We start from the raw sequence: 21190 nt of genomic DNA on the forward strand, positions 1-21190 counted from the left end.
TGCTGTCCGCTGGTGGAGAACAGAAGTCTGGGGAAATCCAGCCTTTGTTCATCTTGATGAGTGTTAGCCTGTCGGCACTGTCGGTTGACAAGCGGCTACGCTTATCTGTGATGATTCCCCCAGCCGCACTAAACACCCTCTCCGTCAAGACGCTAGCCGCAGGACAAGCAAGCACCTCCAGGGCATACAGCGCTAGTTCAGGCCACGTGTCCAGCTTCGACACCCAGTAGTTGTAGGGGGCAGAGGCGTCACCAAGGATGGTCGTGCGATCCGCTACGTACTCCCTCACCATCCTTTTACAGTGCTCCCGCCGACTCAGCCGTGACTGGGGAGCGGTGACACAGTCTTGGTGGGGAGCCATAAAGCTGGCCAGGCCCTTAAAGACTGTTGCACTGCCTGGGATGTACATGCTGCTCGATCTACGCACATCCCCTGCTACCTTGCCCTCGGTACTGCGCCTTCTGCCACTAGCGCTGTCGGCTGGGAATTTTACCATCAGCTTGTCCGCAAGGGTCCTGTGGTATAGCAACACTCTCGAACCCCTTTCCTCTTCGGGAATCAGAGTGGGCAGGTTCTCCTTATACCGTGGATCGAGCAGTGTGTACACCCAGTAATCCGTCGTGGCCAGAATGCGTGCAACGCGAGGGTCACGAGAAAGGCATCCTAACATGAAGTCAGCCATGTGTGCCAGGGTACCTGTACGCAACACATGGCTGTCTTCACTAGGAAGATCACTTTCAGGATCCTCCTCCTCCTCCTCCTCCTCAGGCCATACACGCTGAAAGGATGACAGGCAATCAGCCGGTGTACCGTCAGCAGCGGGCCAAGCTGTCTCTTCCCCCTCCTCCTCATCCTCCTCATGCTCCTCCTCCTCCTCCTGTACGCGCTGAGAAATAGACAGGAGGGTGCCCTGACTATCCAGCGGCATACTGTCTTCCCCCGCCCCCGTTTCCGAGCTTAAAGCAGCTGCCTTTATGGTTTGCAGGGAATTTCTCAAGATGCATAGCAGAGGAATGGTGACGCTAATGATTGTAGCATCGCCGCTCACCACCTGGGTAGACTCCTCAAAATTACCAAGGACATGGCAGATGTCTGCCAACCAGGCCCACTCTTCTGAAAGGAATTGAGGAGGCTGACTCCCACTGCGCCGCCCATGTTGGAGTTGGTATTCGACTATAGCTCTACGTTGTTCATAGAGCCTGGCCAACATGTGGAGCGTAGAGTTCCACCGTGTGGGCACGTCGCACAGCAGTCGGTGCACTGGCAGCTTAAAGTGATGTTGCAGGGTGCGCAGGGTGGCAGCGTCCGTGTGGGACTTGCGGAAATGTGCGCAGAGCCGGCGCGCCTTTACGAGCAGGTCTGACAAGCGTGGGTAGCTTTTCAGAAACCGCTGAACCACCAAATTAAAGACGTGGGCCAGGCATGGCACGTGCGTGAGGCTGCCGAGCTGCAGAGCCGCCACCAGGTTACGGCCGTTGTCACACACGACCATGCCCGGTTGGAGGCTCAGCGGCGCAAGCCAGCGGTCGGTCTGTTCTGTCAGACCCTGCAGCAGTTCGTGGGCCGTGTGCCTCTTATCGCCTAAGCTGAGTAGTTTCAGCACGGCCTGCTGACGCTTGCCCACCGCTGTGCTGCCACACCGCGCGACACCGACTGCTGGCGACATGCTGCTGCTAACACATCTTGATTGCGAGACAGAGGAGGAGGAGGAGGAGGAGGAGGGTGCTTTAGTGGAGGAAGCATACACCTCCGCAGATACCACCACCGAGCTGGGGCCCGCAATTCTGGGGGTGGGTAGGACGTGAGCGGTCCCAGGCTCTGACTCTGTCCCAGCCTCCACTAAATTCACCCAATGTGCCGTCAGGGAGATGTAGTGGCCCTGCCCGCCTGTGCTTGTCCACGTGTCCGTAGTTAAGTGGACCGTGGCAGTAACCGCGTTGGTGAGGGCGCGTACAATGTTGCGGGAGACGTGGTCGTGCAGGGCTGGGACGGCACATCGGGAAAAGTAGTGGCGACTGGGAACTGAGTAGCGCGGGGCCGCCGCCTCCATGATACTTTTGAAGGACTCCGTTTCCACAACCCTATACGGCAGCATCTCAAGGCTGATGAATTTTGCTATGCGGACGGTTAACGTTTAAGCGTGCGGGTGCGTGGCGGCGTACTTGCGCTTGCGCTCCAACAGTTGCGCAAGCGACGGCTGGACGGTGCACTGAACTACACTGCTGGATGGGGCCGAGGACAGCGGAGGTGAGGGTGTGGGTGCAGGCCAGGAGACGGTAGTGCCTGTGTCCTGAGAGGGGGGTTGCATCTCAGTGGCAGGTTGGGGCACAGGGGAAGAGGCAGGGGTGCAAACCGGAGGCGCTGAACGGCCTTCGTCCCACCTTGCGGGGTGCTTGGCCATCATATGTCTGCGCATGGTGGTGGTGGTGAGGCTGTTGGTGTTGGCTCCCCGGCTGAGCTTTGCGCGACAAAGGTTGCACACCACTGTTCGTCGGTCGTCAGGCGTCTCTGTGAAAAACTGCCAGACCTTAGAGCACCTCGGCCTCTGCAGGGTGGCATGGCGCGAGGGGGCGCTTTGGGAAACACTTGGTGGATTATTCGGTCTGGCCCTGCCTCTACCCCTGGCCACCGCACTGCCTCTTGCAACCTGCCCTGCTGATGCCCTTGACTCCCCCTCTGAAGACCTGTCCTCCTGAGTAAGCGTTGCACACCAGGTGGGGTCAGTCACCTCATCGTCCTGCTGCTCTTCCTCCGAATCCTCTGTGCGCTGCTCCCTCGGACTTACTGCCCTTACTACTACCTCACTGCAAGACAACTGTGTCTGATCGTCATCGTCCTCCTCACCCACAGAAAGTTGTTGAGACAGTTGGCGGAAGTCCCCAGCCTCTTCCCCCGGACCCCGGGAACTTTCGAATGGTTGGGCATCAGTGACGATAAACTCCTCTGGTGGGAGAGGAACCGCTGCTGCCCAATCTAAGCAGGGGCCCGAGAACAGTTCCTGGGAGTGTTCCCGCTCCTGAGCAGGTGTTATTGTAGTGGAGTGAGGAGGCTGGGAGGAAGGAGGAGCAGCAGACAGAAGATTCGGATTGGCAGCAGTGGACGGCGCAGAACTGCGGGTAGACGATAGGTTGCTCGAAGCACTTTCTGCCATCCAGGACAGGACCTGCTCACACTGCTCATTTTCTAATAACCGTCTCCCGCGTGGACCCATTAATTGGGCGATGAATGTGGGGACGCCAGAAACGTGCCTCTCTCCTAATCGCGCAGCAGTCGGCTGCGACACACCGGGATCAGGAGCTCGGGCTGTGCCCACACCCTGACTTGGCCCTCCGCGTCCTCGGCCGCGTCCACGTCCTCTAGGCCTACCCCTACCCCTCAGCATGCTGTATTACCAGTGATTTGATTTCACAGGCAGGAAATAAATTGGCGCAAGACTGCAGGCCAAATATAATTTTTGCCCTTTTTGGAAAACGAAAGGCCCCACTGCCTCTAGTGAATGAATTATCTAAGTTTAATAACTGTGCTGTGTCCCTGCTTATGTGTCACAGAACGTGAGGGTAGCAGAGTTATTATAACTCTGGCAGAGCAGGTATTTTTTTCCCAATTAAGGAAAGCAAATGGCGAAGCCAGCAGTAAAGCGTAGCTGGGTGCGTCTGATTTAGCAATGTTGTTCACGCAGCTCACACGTGTCCACAGCCCTTAGGACGGACAGAGGCTGGACAAATAGATTTGTTTTCAGTTTTTTTCCACCAAAAGGCAGCACTGCGTATATTCTATGAATAACAACTGTGTTGTGGCCCTGCCTATACAATTCTTTCCCTGCAGTATCAATGGAGGGTGCAATGGTCTGCAGAGGCGATTTTGAGAAGCAAAAAAAAATGCAGCACAGCTAACAGCAGCCTGGACAGTACTGCACACGGATAAATATGGCCCTAGAAAGGACCGTTGAGGTTCTTGAAGGCTACACTCACTCCTAACACTCTCCCTGCCTATGCAGCACTTCTGTCCCTAATGCCGGGTGCAATGCTCTGCACTGCCGATTTTGAGAAAAAAAAAATTTGCCACTGCTAACAGCAGCCAACACACAGCTATCAGTGGCCCTAATAAGGACCTTTGGGGGGTCTTGAAGCCTACACTAACTACCAATTCTTTCCCTACAGCAGCTCCGGTACAAACAGCACTGTCCCTCATCTAACTCACACCGCATCTGAGGCGAACCGCGGGAGGGGCCGACTTTTATGTTCGGGTGACACCTGATCTTCCCAGCCACTCACAGCAGGGGGGTGGTATAGGGCTTGAACGTCACAGGGGGAAGTTGTAATGCCTTCCCTGTCTTTCAATTGGCCAGAAAAGCGCGCTAACGTCTCAGGGAAGGAAGTGAAAATAACCAGAACACCGCATGGTGTTCGTTACGAATAACGAACATCCCGAACACCCTAATATTCGCACGAATATCAAGCTCGGAAGAACACGTTCGCTCATCTCTAGTAGTTGCACATATGGCCATCTGAAACAGCCCTAAGACTATTAAACTGATAAGGACCAAGCTCCGTACATATACGGTGCTCGGTTCTGGGCTTTAATTCTGCGCCATTGTAAAAATACGGTGTGGAATTAAAGCTCCTGCAATCTACCAAAAAAATTCCCATTCCGCAAATACGCTTACGCTCCTATGAATCCAGCCTTACAATGGAAAAGAGATCTTATATGATGTCATGGGGGACATAGGTGTTAAAAAGAAAGTTACAGAAAAAAGTTTAAAAAAATTACAGAGTAAAATTTAAAAAAAAAAATATATATAAAAAAACGACCCACTGCCAATCTAAACCATTGCTACGTACACCCTGTAATCCAAAACTGTACAAATTATATATCAAATTATATAGCAAACCCATTCCTGTACTTTATTTTAGTGTAAATATAAAAAATTGGAAAAAAAATCATTTTTTTTTAAACTTTTGTTCACATTACCTCTACTAAAACAAAAACACGGACAAAAATTTCAGTTAAAACACGTATTAAAAATAACATTATATGTCATGGGAAAAAAATGCAACAAGAATAATTTTGGCGGGCCGGAAAGAATTTAGGGCCATAAATCCACATAATCGGTAAAATCGCTAAAAAATCCTTTAGGACCAAATCACTCTGGTTTTAAGGAGTTAATTTTCATCTGTTATCTGAAGCATAAATAACCATTCACTGAAATATAGGCTGGCATGCCTCCATAGATCTAATAGCCTGTTGCATGATGCTACCATGTACCACCTAAGAATGTATTGATTCTGTACAGGAACATAACAGTGGTCCCCCCCCTTGGTCTATAAGAGGCTCTCGGAGGTTCCTTGTGTGCAGTGACCTCTTCCTCCGCTTGTGTAGAGCTTGGTGACCACTAGACGCCTCTACGACACAGAGAAGAGATTTCACCCCATTACCAGAGTCTGAGAGGGGCACATTATTGGGATGTGAGAAGCCGCATGATCGTATCAACGAATTGCCCGCAACCTAGGCCGTTCTGACCAGACTGTTAGAAGGTGTTGGGACCAGTGGATGTGTGAGGGCACACAAGGTGACTGGGCTCAGGATGCCCCAACATACATCCAGTAGAGAAGATCGTCTGACAAGCACTAGCAGCTCTGACTGTTTTATTGTCTGCCATCCAGAGACAGGTGACACCATCATTACAGTCCCCTGTGTTTATTGAACCCATTTCCAGATATTTGGCTGAAGGACATTTGGTCTCACAGCACCCATTACGTGTACGGCCTTTGACACCTACCATCGCCTCTGTTTGCAGTGGTGTCATGAGCAACTAAACTGGATTCTACAGAGTGGAACCAGGTTGTCTTCTGCAAGGAATCTAGGTTTAGTTTGGGCGCTGAGGACTGCCGTGTTCGTGTCTGGAGACCTTGGGATGCGCGTCTCAATCCTGTCTTAGCTGTGGAGCCCCCACTGCTGGTGTAATAGTCTGGGGGGCCATCGTATATGACAGTCGGTTATCTCTAATAGTAATACGAGGGACAAATCACAGATCAGTGATATGTTCAGAACATCCTGCAGCCACATGTGTTCCTCTCATGGCGGCTTCCAAGAGGCAGCAGGATAATGCTCGTCTTGTATCCAAGCTAGAGGTGGGCCAGCAGGGTACTAGAGCCACCATACCCACCCGTATCACAACTTGTATACAAGCTAGAGGCGGTACAAAAGGGTACCAGAGCTTCCATGCCCGCCCGTATCACATCTTGTATCCAAGGGAAATATAACAGACAAAAAAAATCACTGAAAATGGCCATATACTTACTGATGCAGGGGGGCAGGCATGTACTTACTGATACAGGGGGGCAGGCATGTACTTACTGATACAGGGGGCAGGCATGTACTTACTGATACAGGGGGGTAGGCATGTACTTACTGATACAGGAGGGCAGGCATGTACTTACTGATACAGGGGGGCAGGCATGTACTTACTGATACAGAAGGGCAGGCATGTACTTACTGATACAGGGGGGCAGGCATGTACTTACTGATACAGGGGGGCAGGCATGTACTTACTGATACAGGGGGGTAGGCATGTACTTACTGATACAGGGGGGCAGGCATGTACTTACTGATACAGGGGGGCAGGCATGTGCTTACTGATACAGGAGGGCAGGCATGTACTTACTGATACAGGAGGGCAGGCATGTACTTACTGATACAGGGGGCAGGCATGTACTTACTGATACAGGGGGGTAGGCATGTACTTACTGATACAGGGGGGCAGGCATGTACTTACTGAGACAGGGGGCAGGCATGTACTTACTGATACAGGGGGGCAGGCATGTACTTACTGATACGGGGGGCAGGCATGTACACCACTTATCCCCCAACATTCAGATAGCCAAACTGCCAAATGAGGGAGCCAGTTACACCTGTGCTGGACACCGATGAGATAACCACTCACACACCCTCCTAACATAAAGGGGGGTGTCTTCTTAGTGTATACTCCTACACAGAGTAGTAGATACAAGGTGTCAGACCATCTGGTACATGTAGCGCACCATGCAGGCTCGCAACCTATTAGTAACGCCATATTTGAATCCGGCGGACTGCCCTGTACCCCAAAGTTGAACCACCCCGGCACTGGCACCTCTGCGATTCCAAGCCACACTGCATGTTTCTAATAAATGTGCGTATACCTACTACTCTGTGTAGGAGTATACACTAAGCAGCCACCCCCCTCTATATTAGGGCTCCTTCACGCTGCGAACACAAGATCGCCAAAGGGGAAATTGGGTCAAAATTGCAACTTTTTTTCTTCTAATTTTTTTTTTTTTTTAGCGTCAGCGCTGGTTTTTCTCGCAGAAACATCACTACCACTAGCGAATCGGACTTTCTAATGTTAAAACCGCGTTGCATCGCATGAAAATCACAAGTTCCTGCTTTGCAATACGATAAAAAGGAGGCTTGCTAGGGAAACATGGGAGATAAAAAAAAAATAATGCAAAACGCAGAAAGAAAGGACATGCTGCGATTTATTTTCTTGCAACATAGCAGCAGTGAAAACATCGCAAATGTGAAGGAAACGATTGCATGGGTTTCATAATTCTGCGTTTTCACTCACTCTCATATCGCGCAAAAATCATGCGATTATTATCGCCAGTGTGAAGGTGCCCTTAAGAGGGTATGTGAGTGGCTGTCTCATCGGTGTCCTCCACAGGTGTAATCTGCTCCCTCATTTATCAGTTTGGCTGTCTGCATGTTGGGGGATAAGTGGCATACACGCCTGCCCTCCTGTATCAGTAAGTATCACACATAGAAAGTCTCATTCAATTCTGACAGCTTCTTCTAGATACTTGTTTTTTTGACAATGAGTGAGTGTATATATAATACCATCTTGTGATCTCAGGTTATACTGGTGATATATGATATAGGACAAAGATCGCTTCACAGGAATGTACTACCTATTGAATGCTGGACTGCGGTTTCATTGATGCCTGTTGTTCCGGAGTAGGGAGAGATCATAGGTCATGCTCAAAGAGTGTCTCTACTGCAGTGCAGTATAAAGGATACAGGGACTGAGTACTAGATATTCTTTAACATACCCTCTTATACAGTATATCCTGTTAAAATTTGATCCCCATTTCCCCTTGGGTACCACGTTGGCGGATGATGGCAGATTGCTTCCATACATTTTCTTGATGAGATATGTACATCGGTCAATATGGATATATTCTACAATTTGTGGACAAAATGTATGGAAACAACCCCATCACACTTCAGCCGCATCCTGATGCCTCATGCACACCTCCATATTATGGATCCGTTAAACCTCAGAGTTGTAACGAGCCATAACACGACTCCCATAGAAGTATATGTGCTGATACTCTTCACACTGTATGTCTCTAATTTCATATGAAAGTTCTTCTGCTCGCTTCCGACGGGCATCAGATGCTGCATTATGGAGGAATACGTCACAGATCTGCAGCAGCGGCACACGGAGTGCCTACGGCTCTATAGTACTGCTTTGCCATGTGAGTAAGGCATTAGGAGTTAATGCATTGTACTACTACATTGTTTAGCCATATTGATACAGAACCCTTTAAATGTTGCATTCTTTGTAGCACCATGTCCTCCATAAACTCGAATGTGTTGCATCCTCCGGCCACATCCAAAAAAAATATTTCTTATCTTCATCCAAGACTGGAATCTTAAGGGACTGACAATATCTGTAATCGTCTTGAGGTACATAACAGATGAACAAACAGTTTATTTTGTACAAAACAGATGCCTAGGCATTGAAGCTGGGCTATTAGTGACATTTAAAAAACAGTTTAGGATGCACATATTCTTTTCAGAGCTGTAAGATCCAACACGTTTAATTTTTTTTTTTACATAAATAAAATATTTAAAAATACTTTAAAAATGCCTTTTTCCATTTTTTTTTATTTCTCCATAAATATTTTTTTTTCTCATAAGGCTCAGTGTTTCGGACAACACTCTTTAAAACAATTTTTTTTTAAAGTTTTTTTTTTCCTTTACACAAAACTTTTACATTTGTTTGACGGCGCCAAACAACCCCTTTTTTGTAACAGAACGTAAGAGACAAAAACATTTGGAAACAGTAGCTAAATAACAAACCTCTTTGTTCTGACTTTGAATAAACCCCAGCTCTGATGTCAAGGTTTTTTTGGCTTAGAACAAGAAGTGCAGACCACCTTTTTTTTTTGTTTGTTTTATCTGCATACTAAAAAAACATCACAATGATATTGATCCATGTACAATTCCACCTGTGTTTCTTTTTTTTTTTTTTTTTTTACTTGCGCAACAAAATTTAAAAAAAGTAACCGAAGTGTGATATCATGCAGAATTTAGCTACGAGAGATTATAAATTCCCTGAAATGTAGCTGCAAATCATATATTGGCGCATTTATCAAACAGAAACATGTGAGGAAGATAAAAGAATTAGAATTAAAAACAAAAAAAAAAAACACAAATACAAGAATTATTACAGAGTATGTTCAAATAGTCACCCCATAGCGGAATGACGATTAAATGTTGTATTCTAGAGGTGTCATATATACAATGGATGCATCTGGAATGATTAGTGATAGACGTTGGAGTTGTATTTTCATTATATACAAGGGGGCCAATCTTCAAAAGGTGCAACCATTCTTAAAAAAATAAGTTTTGCTCCATGGTAGGCCCAATGTGGAAACCTTAATCCGCTTCATATCTCAAAACATTCATTTAAAGAGACACAGCCTGTGCTGCCTAGATGAGAACACTGACACGGTCGGACAGCTTAGATGATAGAGTATGTAATGAAAAGATGGCAGCTTGCATGGTAGAAGCCTTTTGCTCGTGAACCCTGAATTTCTTCACAGACGCCACTTCTGATATCCTGCACACGTTGTATGCGCTTACCAAATTAAATGAAAAGTTAGAAGGGTTTAAGAAGAACTTGCCAGCCTCTATGACAGTAAGATACTACAAGAAATTACACTGCCGGAGGCGAATGTCTTACCCGGAGGCTGGCTGTCAATATTTCCAGCAAGACATTGCCACACAAGTAGCTGGGGCTCGGAATAATATCCTTTCTGCTTTTAGGAGAACCGGTGAATGAGCACTAAGGCGGAGGCAGAAAGAACTGTTGTCATTCTCTACGTATCACCAGGGCACATGAGAGACAGACCGGAGAAGCTTTGGCACTGGTAGAATGAGTCTTTGGATGGATTTCGAACCACACGCTGATGAGGCAGTCACAGGTGACCGGATCCATATAACATAGGAGGTTCTCATGGCACATGAAATGGATAAAGTGTTTTCATTAACTTGTGCAGGATTTTTTTTTTCTTTTCACTAGTGGTTAGTATAGGTTACTGCAAAGCTGTTCTACCCACCAACCAGGTGCCACCTGAATGTTCTAAAGTTCAGTGTCCGTATGCACATTCATAGGTAATAGCTTTATGCAGAAGAGGGATACAGCTGTATGGGTATAGATTCACTATTTGCAGTCTGTGAATGAGTACAGGAAAACTTTCCCAAGAACTTTTAAGTAGAAGAACTTACTGTATGGAATATAAGGGGGTCTTCCTAACTTGCAGTTTATTCTTCAAAAACAGTATTTCCAGTGACATACCGACTAGTTTGTTATTCCAATTGGGCAACCTTTTCTCTAAAGAAACACTCAATGCAAAATTGATACACTGTATTCTATCCGGTGCAGGGCTTAAAGGAGGTGGGGTAATGACATAGAGGCTCATTGAGCCCATACACCTTCAATGGCTATTGGATGAGTGTTCGCTTGGCTGACAGTCATATCCCCCGACCCTGTTCGACAGATTGTTTGTGTTTTAATGGTCAAAGTTGAGTAAGTTGCTGTCAGCTGGTGGCGACTCATCTCCAGGGAGAACAAATGGATAGGGCAATTGATAATGAACATGCTTGATCCTTCTACCATTTGACATCATCTGTCGGAGGACAGTTGGGAGGCCATGCACATATGATAGTTGGCAGGTCTGGACGACTTATGCCTGCTGTGTATGTGGATAAAGACTTTTCGCATGACTTTTGCCAGATGTGTAAGAGAGAATACCTATGTTATTTTCTGCCCTTTAGGGTGCTGTTACACAGGACGATCTCCCAGGGGCAGATGCCCGATGGTCATCCCAGCATTAATCGTTCCTGTGCTTTTATACGGGAACGAGCATCGCTGAATGAATGGAGGTGGAGCGGGACAGAGATCGCTCTGATCTGGCACCTCTATTCACAGTAAACAGGTAGTCGTTCATAAGTGAACCACTGCCTGTTTACACGGAACGATTCGTTGTTCAGTTTTCTGCAGTTTTCTTCTTATTAGTTGTTCGGTCGGTGCATGCATTAAACGATAATTGTTTAGATTCGCACTTGATCGCGGTAATGCGAACAATAATCGCTCCGTGTAAAAGAACCATTAGGCCCTGCTCTAGAGATAACACAGTGCATCAGTTTTGCTTAGAGTATACCTTTAAAAAAAAACAGAGCTAACTGCCGTACTGTGATTGGTTAGCTTGACGAACTGTAATCAAAGTGTGTATTTGTACATAAGATCGCTTCCAAATGTGATTCTACTGTAATTCAGTTCAAAATCTACACTTTGCCTAAAACACTCTAACAATATATAGGTAATTATATGAAGGCATCAAAATGGGTCTCTTTGCTATGGCTTCTACAAATCTGACCTACGGGTACTTGGTGCTTTAAATTATCAGTTTTTGCATCCCAAATCCTCGCACCATCTTTTCATCGGTAGCAGAAGCCTATCCTATCCCATCATCATGGTTGACATACCACGTTGTGACCTTCTGTACCAACATTGGCCAGATACCACAAGTTACCTAAGCTTCTATTAAGTTGTGACTCACATAGAGCTCCATACAATAGTTGACTTGCCAATCGGTGAGAAGTAAATGAAGGGTGGTCCAGTGATCGACGACTATAGGCTACATTAGATAATGTCTAAGAATAGCACCATTTGGATAAACACCCTGCTTCGTTAACATGCTATATGGTAGCAATTTGTCTCGAAATATAGATACCGAGGTTCAAATGGAGCCCAGGGAATGCTATTATGTCTATTTAAAGGTTAATGAATGCCTAACGTCTTCACCTGTATTAGTCATTTGTAGCACAATACAATTTTGGCACACTTAAACAATGGCTTATCGGTATTGATGTGAAGGTAGAGACTCAGGTAGATGCGGCTCAGGTAGATCTCTATATGTGATGGTCTATGTAAGATATCTGTTGTCTATTGATGACTTTAATAGTATGCGGATGCTGGTGAGACATAACTGGTGGCACATAAGGTGCGGTACGGAACTGGTGCAAACGTGGAGATTGCTCTAAAAATGAAATTGTCAATCATAGATAACGTTTCCGCTATAGAATCTGCCGACAAGGCTGAAGAAAGTAGACATTCCTTTCATGCTACACAAATTGTGCATACTAGCACTAAAGTCATAATCCGCAAAATCTGGGAGATACAGTATGTAGAGGAGATGGGAAGGTGGTAATGCCATAGTACAGCTATTTGGACATCTTGCTATGTATATAAATAAGCAAAGATATGTGTGCAATTGCGCAATAATATGCTGGAATTTAGCAAATTCATTTAAATTAACCTCAAGTTTAAATCAAAAACTATGTCTTTTGCTTCCTGTAATACAGATCAAACAGGTTCGGTACACATTTTCTTAAAGACTATGGACACCTTTTATATGGAATTTTTCTTTCATATCTCTATTAAAAATCTCCTATCATATTGCTACTGCAGAGTCTGTGTAACTCCTTTACATAGCTGGTAGTGCTGCTGCATCAGACGTACAGGGGGTGAAAAAGATATGGAAACACTGTACGAAAGGCATGCCTTAAGTTACATCATATTTCAATAAGACATGTAGAAACTAGAGATAAGCGAGCATGCTCGGTTAAGAAAATTACTCGAGCGAGCATCGGTCTTTTCGAGTAACTGCCTACTCATCCGAAAAGATTCGGGGGGCGGCGGGGTGGAGCGAGGGGGAGATGTCTCTCTCTCCCCTCCGCTCACCCCCGCCGCCCCCGAATCTTTTCGGAAGAGTAGGCAGTTACTCGAAAAGACCGATGGTTGCTCGAGTAATTTCCTTAACCGAGCATGCTCACTTATCTCTACTAGAAACCGATTTTACGTGGAGGTAATATGACAAGGATGTTCTCTTCTGCTCGAACAACAAGGTTCCATTGGTCAGGGGTTTGAGCCACTCAGCTGCTGTTACCGGCTGGTTCCCAAAACCACCCAGAGCAGGGCAAGAGGTGAAGTAAACACAAATTTGGCAGGAAAGCTCTCAGCAAAGCAGGGGTCAAAAAGGCAGCTCAGTGCTAATGATTAAAATCCCATGCATTTTGTACGGTGTTTCCATATTTTTCTCCACCTCCAGTAGATCCGACAGCACATGGTTGTGTAACCTCTCTCTAGGCTCCTATTCCCTTCTGTCAATATCAGAGCAAGCAATATGAAGGAAGAGGAGGATGTAAACAGCAGATCAGAGTAAGGGCCCCTTTACACAGAAAAATTATTCAAGAAATCGTTCAAATGAGCGAAAAAGAACGATAATCGTTCAATCAATGCGGGCATAAAACCATTGTTGGCTCGTTCACTAATCATTCGGTTTAAATACCAATGGTTCAGTCGTTCTCAATCACATATACAGCGAATGTGAACGACTGAACAACTTCTCGTTTGACCGAGTCAACGACGTATCTGCTGGTATAAACAGATTGCTGGAGCGAACGATGACGTTCGCTTGTTCAAACGATAAATGGTTTGGTGTAAACGGACCCTAAGAAGGAAGCCTTCGGGGAGGGTAGATCACACAGGCAAACTTTGTGCAACTTTTTGAACTCAAGGTAACCACTGGCATACGTGCAATTTTTTTTAGCTTTTCAAAGGTGTCTGCAGTCTTTGATTCAAATGTCTGTCCTTATTTTTGAAGTTGGGAACCCCCACTAATAATCATGTCAAAGTGGGCAGCTGAGGGAAGGGCATTCAAGTAAAATAAGTGTTTTTACACACCAACATTTAGGTAGCAAATGGATAAATAGGTCTACAATACGGTAAACGAAGCCGAGGTCTCCGGCAGCAGGTTTTACAGTTGAGAAAAAAATGCACCATAAACTGTATAACCAACTACAGAAAACAGTGGTTTTCCAGAAAAGACTATCCGTTACCCTTCTAAGATGACCTGCACCTTCATGGAAGCCAATGACAACTTAAGACAATGTGGACTTCTAAGGAAAGCAAAAAAGTACAAAGGGAATACCCTCTGTAAAAGGTAGTCTGTCACACAAAAGGGCAGTTTGATAAAGAACTAGGCCCTAAACTGTAGATAAATCGATAGCATATCAACTTTGATACAAACATGGCTGCATCTGCTGTAAGTCTCATGAATATCAGTTAACCGGAGAGGTAGAAGATCCAGATATGCATATTTTTCATGAAAAGTTGTACTGTAAGCTAGTTTAGCAGGAAGGTGCATTCATTCTTACTACTAACAACACTATATAGGTCATTTACAGCATTTTATTACCATTCTACTGTAATTTATTGCAAGTTCTACTAGTTGTATTTAATGCTTTTGGGCTTTACTTTTTATCAAATCTATCTATATCTGTAATATAATGGGCAGACCAAGCTTGTATGGCCCTCATGGACATACGCCAAAAAACATTATAAAGCTCTGACCGATTAGAAGAGTTGGCTTCTTACGTGGGTGGGTTCCAATCATGCAAGTGAACCTTTCATACACTATTAAGCCTCATAGATACTGTAATACTACATACTATAGCTGCTATGTATGTGACGCCATGTCTCAAAGATATTCTTCCCTAGAAGCAATGTTGCTATGGAGAGACTACCATAAGGTTGGATTACAGATATTTAGAAGTACTGATGGGTCTTTCTTTAGCTTGACTCTCAACCGGACACTGACGTCACGTCAAGGTGGTTTATGTACATTTTGAATTTCTTTCCAATGGCTTTTGTAGTGTTAAGATAAGAAAACAATTCAACGAGAGCTGCACTTGCAATTGCGAGCGCTGGCCACTACAGAAGGGTCGGAGCAGAGCTACCACTCCGACCCCGGTGTATCCCGGTGGGGGCTGTCTGGATAACCCTTTAAGATAACTTTATGTATCGTGCTACCACGATAAAGCTAAAATTTGCCCTATCTGTACAGTACGAACCCACAGAGGTCTATGGATGCTGTATAACCACTCTGTATGGCTTGGGGCTTGTGTGGAGCCTACAATATGGTCATATGTATGAGGTCTAATAATATTATTCTGCCCATATTGTGTTTAAAAGACAACTAGTATGGAAAGGCAGGGCATCTAACATTGATATAATGAGGAATAAATTATCCAAAGGAGAGAGAAGCAGGAGCAACACATCATCATCGCAGCAGGCGCTGCTGAGAGACCAAGGCCAGATTACGCATAAAGTAGATATCTAAGGCCCTTTAAAGGTATTATTATATAGGCAGAGACAAAAACTAAAATCAGATCATCCTAGTGGTGGTGAAACACAAAAGTAGTCATACTCATCTCACTCAATTCGCTGTCACTCCTCTTCCACCGGTGCATAGTCCTCCACTGCTCTCCACTTCCTGTTGGGGCCGCAATGGCCGCCGGATGGAGGGACATATGACCGTTGCAGTTAATTACCGAAAAAAGTGAGCCAGTTGTTGACTGAAGTGGTCACATTTCTCCATTGTCAGGAAGTGGAGAGCAGTGGGGGACTGGGTACCAGTGGAATAGAAGTGGTGGGGGATGAGGTGAGGTGAATATGGTCACCACTCTAAGTTGATTACAAGAAAAAAAGAACTTCTGCCCGTACAACTCCCTTAATAGAAGGTTCCAGAACACAACCATCCACTGCACTTGACCAATCATGAGAATAATTATATTGCCTATGCTATGCTGGAATAACCCAACGCATCTTTTGCTGTCTAATTATCTATGCACAGTAGTTACATGTTGAGCACCTTCTTATATATGGAGACACGAGTACTTCTTGTGTTCTTTTTGACATTTTAAGAGGCAAGTGCTTGATTATAGAATTTTAATGAAGCTCTAGAGGGATGACATTGCACTGATGAGAATGGTACTAGAGACTAGAGGAGGGGACCTGGATTTAATCTACCAAGGGCCGGTTCATACTGTATATAGTATCTTTATCGTAGTCTCAGTAAATATAGTTATCAGGGGGGCAACGCTGTATCTTAGGTTTCTGTAGGGCAATACTGTACAATGTCTCTTTTAATCAGTTGTGCTCTGGTCTCTAAACAGTAATTACTCTTATATCCCTGAATAATGAAGAGATGCAATACTGTATAAAATATTTAGAAAAATAGAAGTCGATTTTAAAATTGTCTATAGGTTTAGTGACTATGTTCAATACATGTAATGGATACCATGTACTCATCTCCCAAGTTGACATTCGGTATGCCTGTCTTTCATATGATTGTCTTCAGCAGGTTGGAGTTAATACCCCAATGACAAGAGATCAGTGCATCCTGACATGTTGTGTGTAAGTGTCCAACTGATGGGTTGGACAAGTGCCTCCAAGGAGGACCTAGAAAGGTTAGGACAAGTGCCTCCAAGGAGGACCTAGAAAGGTTATCATCCCTAGAAAGTCCTTATAATCTCATTTTACTATACACTATATTCTAGGCGGTATAGATGAGTGTGTCCAGCCTTCTATGATAACTGGTGTACTTCTAATCACTGCTCAAGACAACTCAACTTCCGAGTTAAGCTTAACTGTTGATCTGCTGTGTTGTACACTCACACCATCTAAATATAATGCTGACTATTTAGTTTGGCCTTCGATAAGAAGAAGAAAAATCTACTGCAGCATTTATGGAATAAGACGATGAAAATTGGATGGACAATCCATTAGTTGTGACCAACAGTAAGAGTGGATGCACCTTCAAACTTCATGAGTTGAGCATGACCTAAATTGCTTGCTTGAACTTCCTGCTGGTGGTCTACAAAAGAGCCAGTCCCAAGACACCTGGCACAGGGATCATTCTGCACAGTGAAAGGTGGGTACAGCTGGCAGTAGTGAGCTCTGAGAACTAGACTCAATCATCAATGTCTTCGAGGAAGGGATTCGGTATAGCAAGACGACAAGGGAGGGTGATACAAACAGCCGCACTCTACAAACAAAAGGACAGGATCACCTTGGGAAAGCAATGTGAGAGATGAAACAAAGGCAACTGTTTAATAAGCTCTGACACCATCTTCCTCTTTACTCAGGGGGGATACAGACCCATTTAAATGAATAAGTCTATTTGCAGCATGGGAAGGTGTACTGTGCAGCATACTAAATACGAGAGCAAGCCGAAGGAGCGAAGAGAAACCGGAGGAAATATTCCAAAGCAAGAGAACACCTAGAATGTATTAGATATCCGGACTTAATGTAACTGTCGGGTAAATAAAATGGAAGGAAGATATATGTGTTTAAGGAATGTTTGAGGCTAAATATCGTGTAAGAAGAAATAGAGAGGGACAAGAGAGGCGATAGCTATAAAACTACTGGTAAATACCAATGTGCAGAGAAGCTTAGAGACTTGCAAGAAGTGATACAGTTTGTAATACTTGTCATGACATATTGAAAACTCAAGCCAGCACCAGGACTGACAGCGATTATTACAGTGCGCTGCTGCCCTTCCGGCTAAAGTGCTCTGTACAGTACATGTGAAGCCTTAGGGGTTTTACACCACAGACGTTATTGCCATTTTGACAAGGGACTATTCCACAAACCATGTGACTGAGTCACCCATGGCTTCAGGCATCACCTATCCAGAAATAAGTATGCAGCATCAATGTATACCAAAAGTGTAGGACATCAAGCAGCAAATCTTGTCTGTTTCCAAGTTACAAAGCTCACAGTGACTCCAAATAAGAACGATTACTGGCTAACGTTTTCTGACGCCTTCACTTGGGAATGTGAAGCGACACGGGAAAAAAATGAAAAAAAAAAAATTTTTTGAATCAACGTGAATTTTTTTTTTTTTTAAAGAAAAAGACTCTTTGGAAAGAACAGAAAATAAATATGCACAATGTATAAAAAATCTAATAATCCCTGTTTGATGGACTTTCATCCTTATCTCAGAACATCTATGGTAACAAGTAAAGCAATAGATAGACTGCACAGTCGCTAGCAGACTCACTGGGAACTACAGAGCTCTGGCACAGCTAAGACAGTGGGAGGATCAATATACAAGCAAGAAGCCATTTTTTTCCCCCCTTCCCGAATCTTTACGCCTCCTGAACATATAGAATTACACAAGAAGAGTAGATACAATGCACAGGCAGCTTAGGGTGCTGTCTCTCTGTTCGAATTCATCGAACGTGCATCTACAGTAGGGTCACACAGCCCGTAACCAGATTTGACACTCTGTAAGCTTCCCCGTTTGCTTCTTGTGCAGGAGTGCTTGGTTGAGGATTTGACCACTTTCAAAATGGTTGCTATTATGGAAGCAATGTGGATGAGACAAAGTCAACTCCTTCAGGGCAAGTGGGACTGACAAACCAATGGACGGCCCCACCGGCCGTGAAGGAGTTGACACGTAGGTTGAGTGGAGATCATGAAATGAAAGCCGGTTGTGTGTTTTGCTTAGGGTGCTTTCCATTAACCACTGTATGCTTTCTCTCTTAATTAGAGAGAATGTTCTTTGAGCAAAAATGTGCAATTTCCACCAAGTAATCCAAAAAACGGAAAGCAAGAGAAGTCCCAGAGTCCAAGGAAAGAAACAGCGAGAGTCTTGTGACTATGACTGAACTCTTCGGAGAGAGGAAATGTTTCATGGAGCTTTTCGAAAGCAGAGCAGTTCCTGTAGTCCGACGGGAAAAAGAAATTTTTTAACTTTTTAAGGAAAAAAAAACTGTTTAAAGTTAGTTTTCCTGTCTTGTTTCTATTTTTTTTTAAGATTTGGTCCTTTCATAGTATAATTGCAACAGTGCTTCTCCGAAAAAAGGTCCATCTATAAATATAATTTCTTTTTTTCTATTTTAATACTCCTTTCTCAATATATATTTATATATTTATATATTTTTTTTGTATTATTTTTTGAAAGGCGTCAACCTGCTGAAGTTTTGCCAGAATGGCGATTGACTTCTCCTGGGTTCAGTGAACTCAAAAACTTGTGGTTGATTTATGCCGTCGGTCACCATATACTGTCCTTGAATTGCTCCAGGATCCTGAGGCGGCGGGTATGCTGGAGGGACCGAGCGTGGACAGCTGACACCAGCTAGGAGAGAAAAACACACCAATTAGACTGCAATAGGACAGTAGTATATGTCCTGATTAAACTGGTTTAATTACATTTTAACTAGAGATGAGCGAGCATACTCGCTAAGGACAATTACTCGATCGAGCATTGGCCTTAGCGAGTACCTGCCCGTTCGGTAGAAAAGGTTCGGCTGCCGGCGCGGGGGAGAGGTGAGTTGCGGCAGTGAGTAGGGGGGAGCAGGGGGGGGGGGAGAGGGATCTCCCCACCATTCCTCCCCGCTCCCTGCCCGCAGCTGGCAGCCGAACCTTTTCTTCCAAGTGGGCAGGTACTCGCTAAGGGCAATGTTCGATCGAGAAATTGCCCTTAGCGAGTATGCTCGCTCATCTCTAATTTTAACCATACATCACCGCACTAAATACACCCATAAAATTATCATTTATTAAAGATACTTAAAAATACCCAAAATGTATCAAACGAATACAATTTTTGAGGTCAACTACAATGGACTAAACACATAATACAAGGGATCCACATACGGTCAATAAATCTTGACAATCTCCCTTGCGCTCCACCTACCCTGATACAGGATTCCTTACTCCATGGTGGCTACCAAGTACCTACTATGTCCTTATATTACTATTTCAAACCCAACGCATTTCTTCCTTGTACGTGGTCATAGGGTTCATCTGGAGATGTCAGATCGGGATTCCAAAAGTGTACAGAAGATTCAAGCGTGTATGGCAAACTATAGGTAGATCTCTAGTATTATCTGCTAGTCCATTGTGGAAATCAGAGGCTCAATGCTGTATGAGCTCGGCTATACGGGCTCATTCACATGGGTGTAAGCACATTTCGGCCATGTAAATACGCTGTGTACTTATGTCTATGCCTACATATTTTGCCACTTGCAAAAATGAACACACAGAATGACATTGATCTTTCCGGCATATTTCACGTGTATTTACACATGCCCATTGATTTCATTGGCCATCTATGGACCAAGCTGGGAAACGGCGCATATTTTTTCACGCGATTGGACAAAAATGTGAACAAACCCATTGAAAACAATTACACGGGGAAAAATAGAGCGCATAATATGAGATGTTAATATGCTTGTGTGAATAAACTATCACTGAATTCAGATCGTATCAAGGGAGTTGTTCAAACATAACCTTAATTATGCAATCTCAATATTACAATCTCAGAAGTTCGTTGATTCCAGGATTATTCTGATTGCCAGATTGGAGTCAGGAAGGAACTTTTCTTCCCTTAAATGGGGAAAATTGGCTTCTGTCTCATTGGGTTTGTTTGGCCTTCCTCTGGATCAACATTGGGGGGTAATACTGGTAGGCTGAACTAGATGGACATATGTCTATTTTAAGCCTTACATTCTATGTTACTATGTTTAGATGTAACTAGCCAGAGGATGAAACATCCAGCATACTCCTATTTATACTTCTGGTTTGGAAGAGTTATGTACTTAGCACTCAGTTTTCGTGGTTGTCTGGATCCTAGTTGATTCTATATATGGGTTCTTACAGACTGTATAGGTTAATGACCTGGTGACTGTGATTATGTACCCGGCACTTCACTAATGTGACACTTGATTAATGTTTTGGTACAATTGTAAGATCTACATGTACATAAAGGTGAATATATCTCCTTTAAGCAGCTTAGTGAATCCATGGTTAGCATTATGGAGTCTGGGCTTATTGCTGTGTCTATATCAGAGGTATCATTTGATTTTTTCTAGCAATGTTAGGGTGATTTCACACCTTCGCCTGAGATTCTGCTTTCTTGCTCCGTTCAGAAAGCAGTAAAGGGAAATCTGCATGGCCGAATGACTCCGTCTTAAGATGAAACTAAGCCTTGCCAAACAGACCCGTTGACTACAA

At 44.6% G+C, this 21190-nt stretch overlaps 1 protein-coding gene across 1 annotated transcript in view; it reads right to left on the reverse strand.

The window, feature by feature from the left end:
- Positions 1-18123: 18123 nt before the first annotated feature.
- The window catches only part of LOC136580797 (uncharacterized), a 390741-nt gene continuing 387674 nt past the window's right edge, over positions 18124-21190 (reverse strand). Inside the window, exon 14 of the mRNA XM_066581655.1 lies at positions 18124-19313. Coding sequence (XP_066437752.1) covers positions 19126-19313 — 188 coding nt within the window. The 3' untranslated portion in view covers positions 18124-19125. The remainder of the gene's footprint in view (positions 19314-21190) is intronic.

This window comes from Eleutherodactylus coqui, chromosome 10, assembly GCF_035609145.1.
Source record: "Eleutherodactylus coqui strain aEleCoq1 chromosome 10, aEleCoq1.hap1, whole genome shotgun sequence".
In the NCBI taxonomy this organism is placed as follows: domain Eukaryota; kingdom Metazoa; phylum Chordata; class Amphibia; order Anura; family Eleutherodactylidae; genus Eleutherodactylus; species Eleutherodactylus coqui.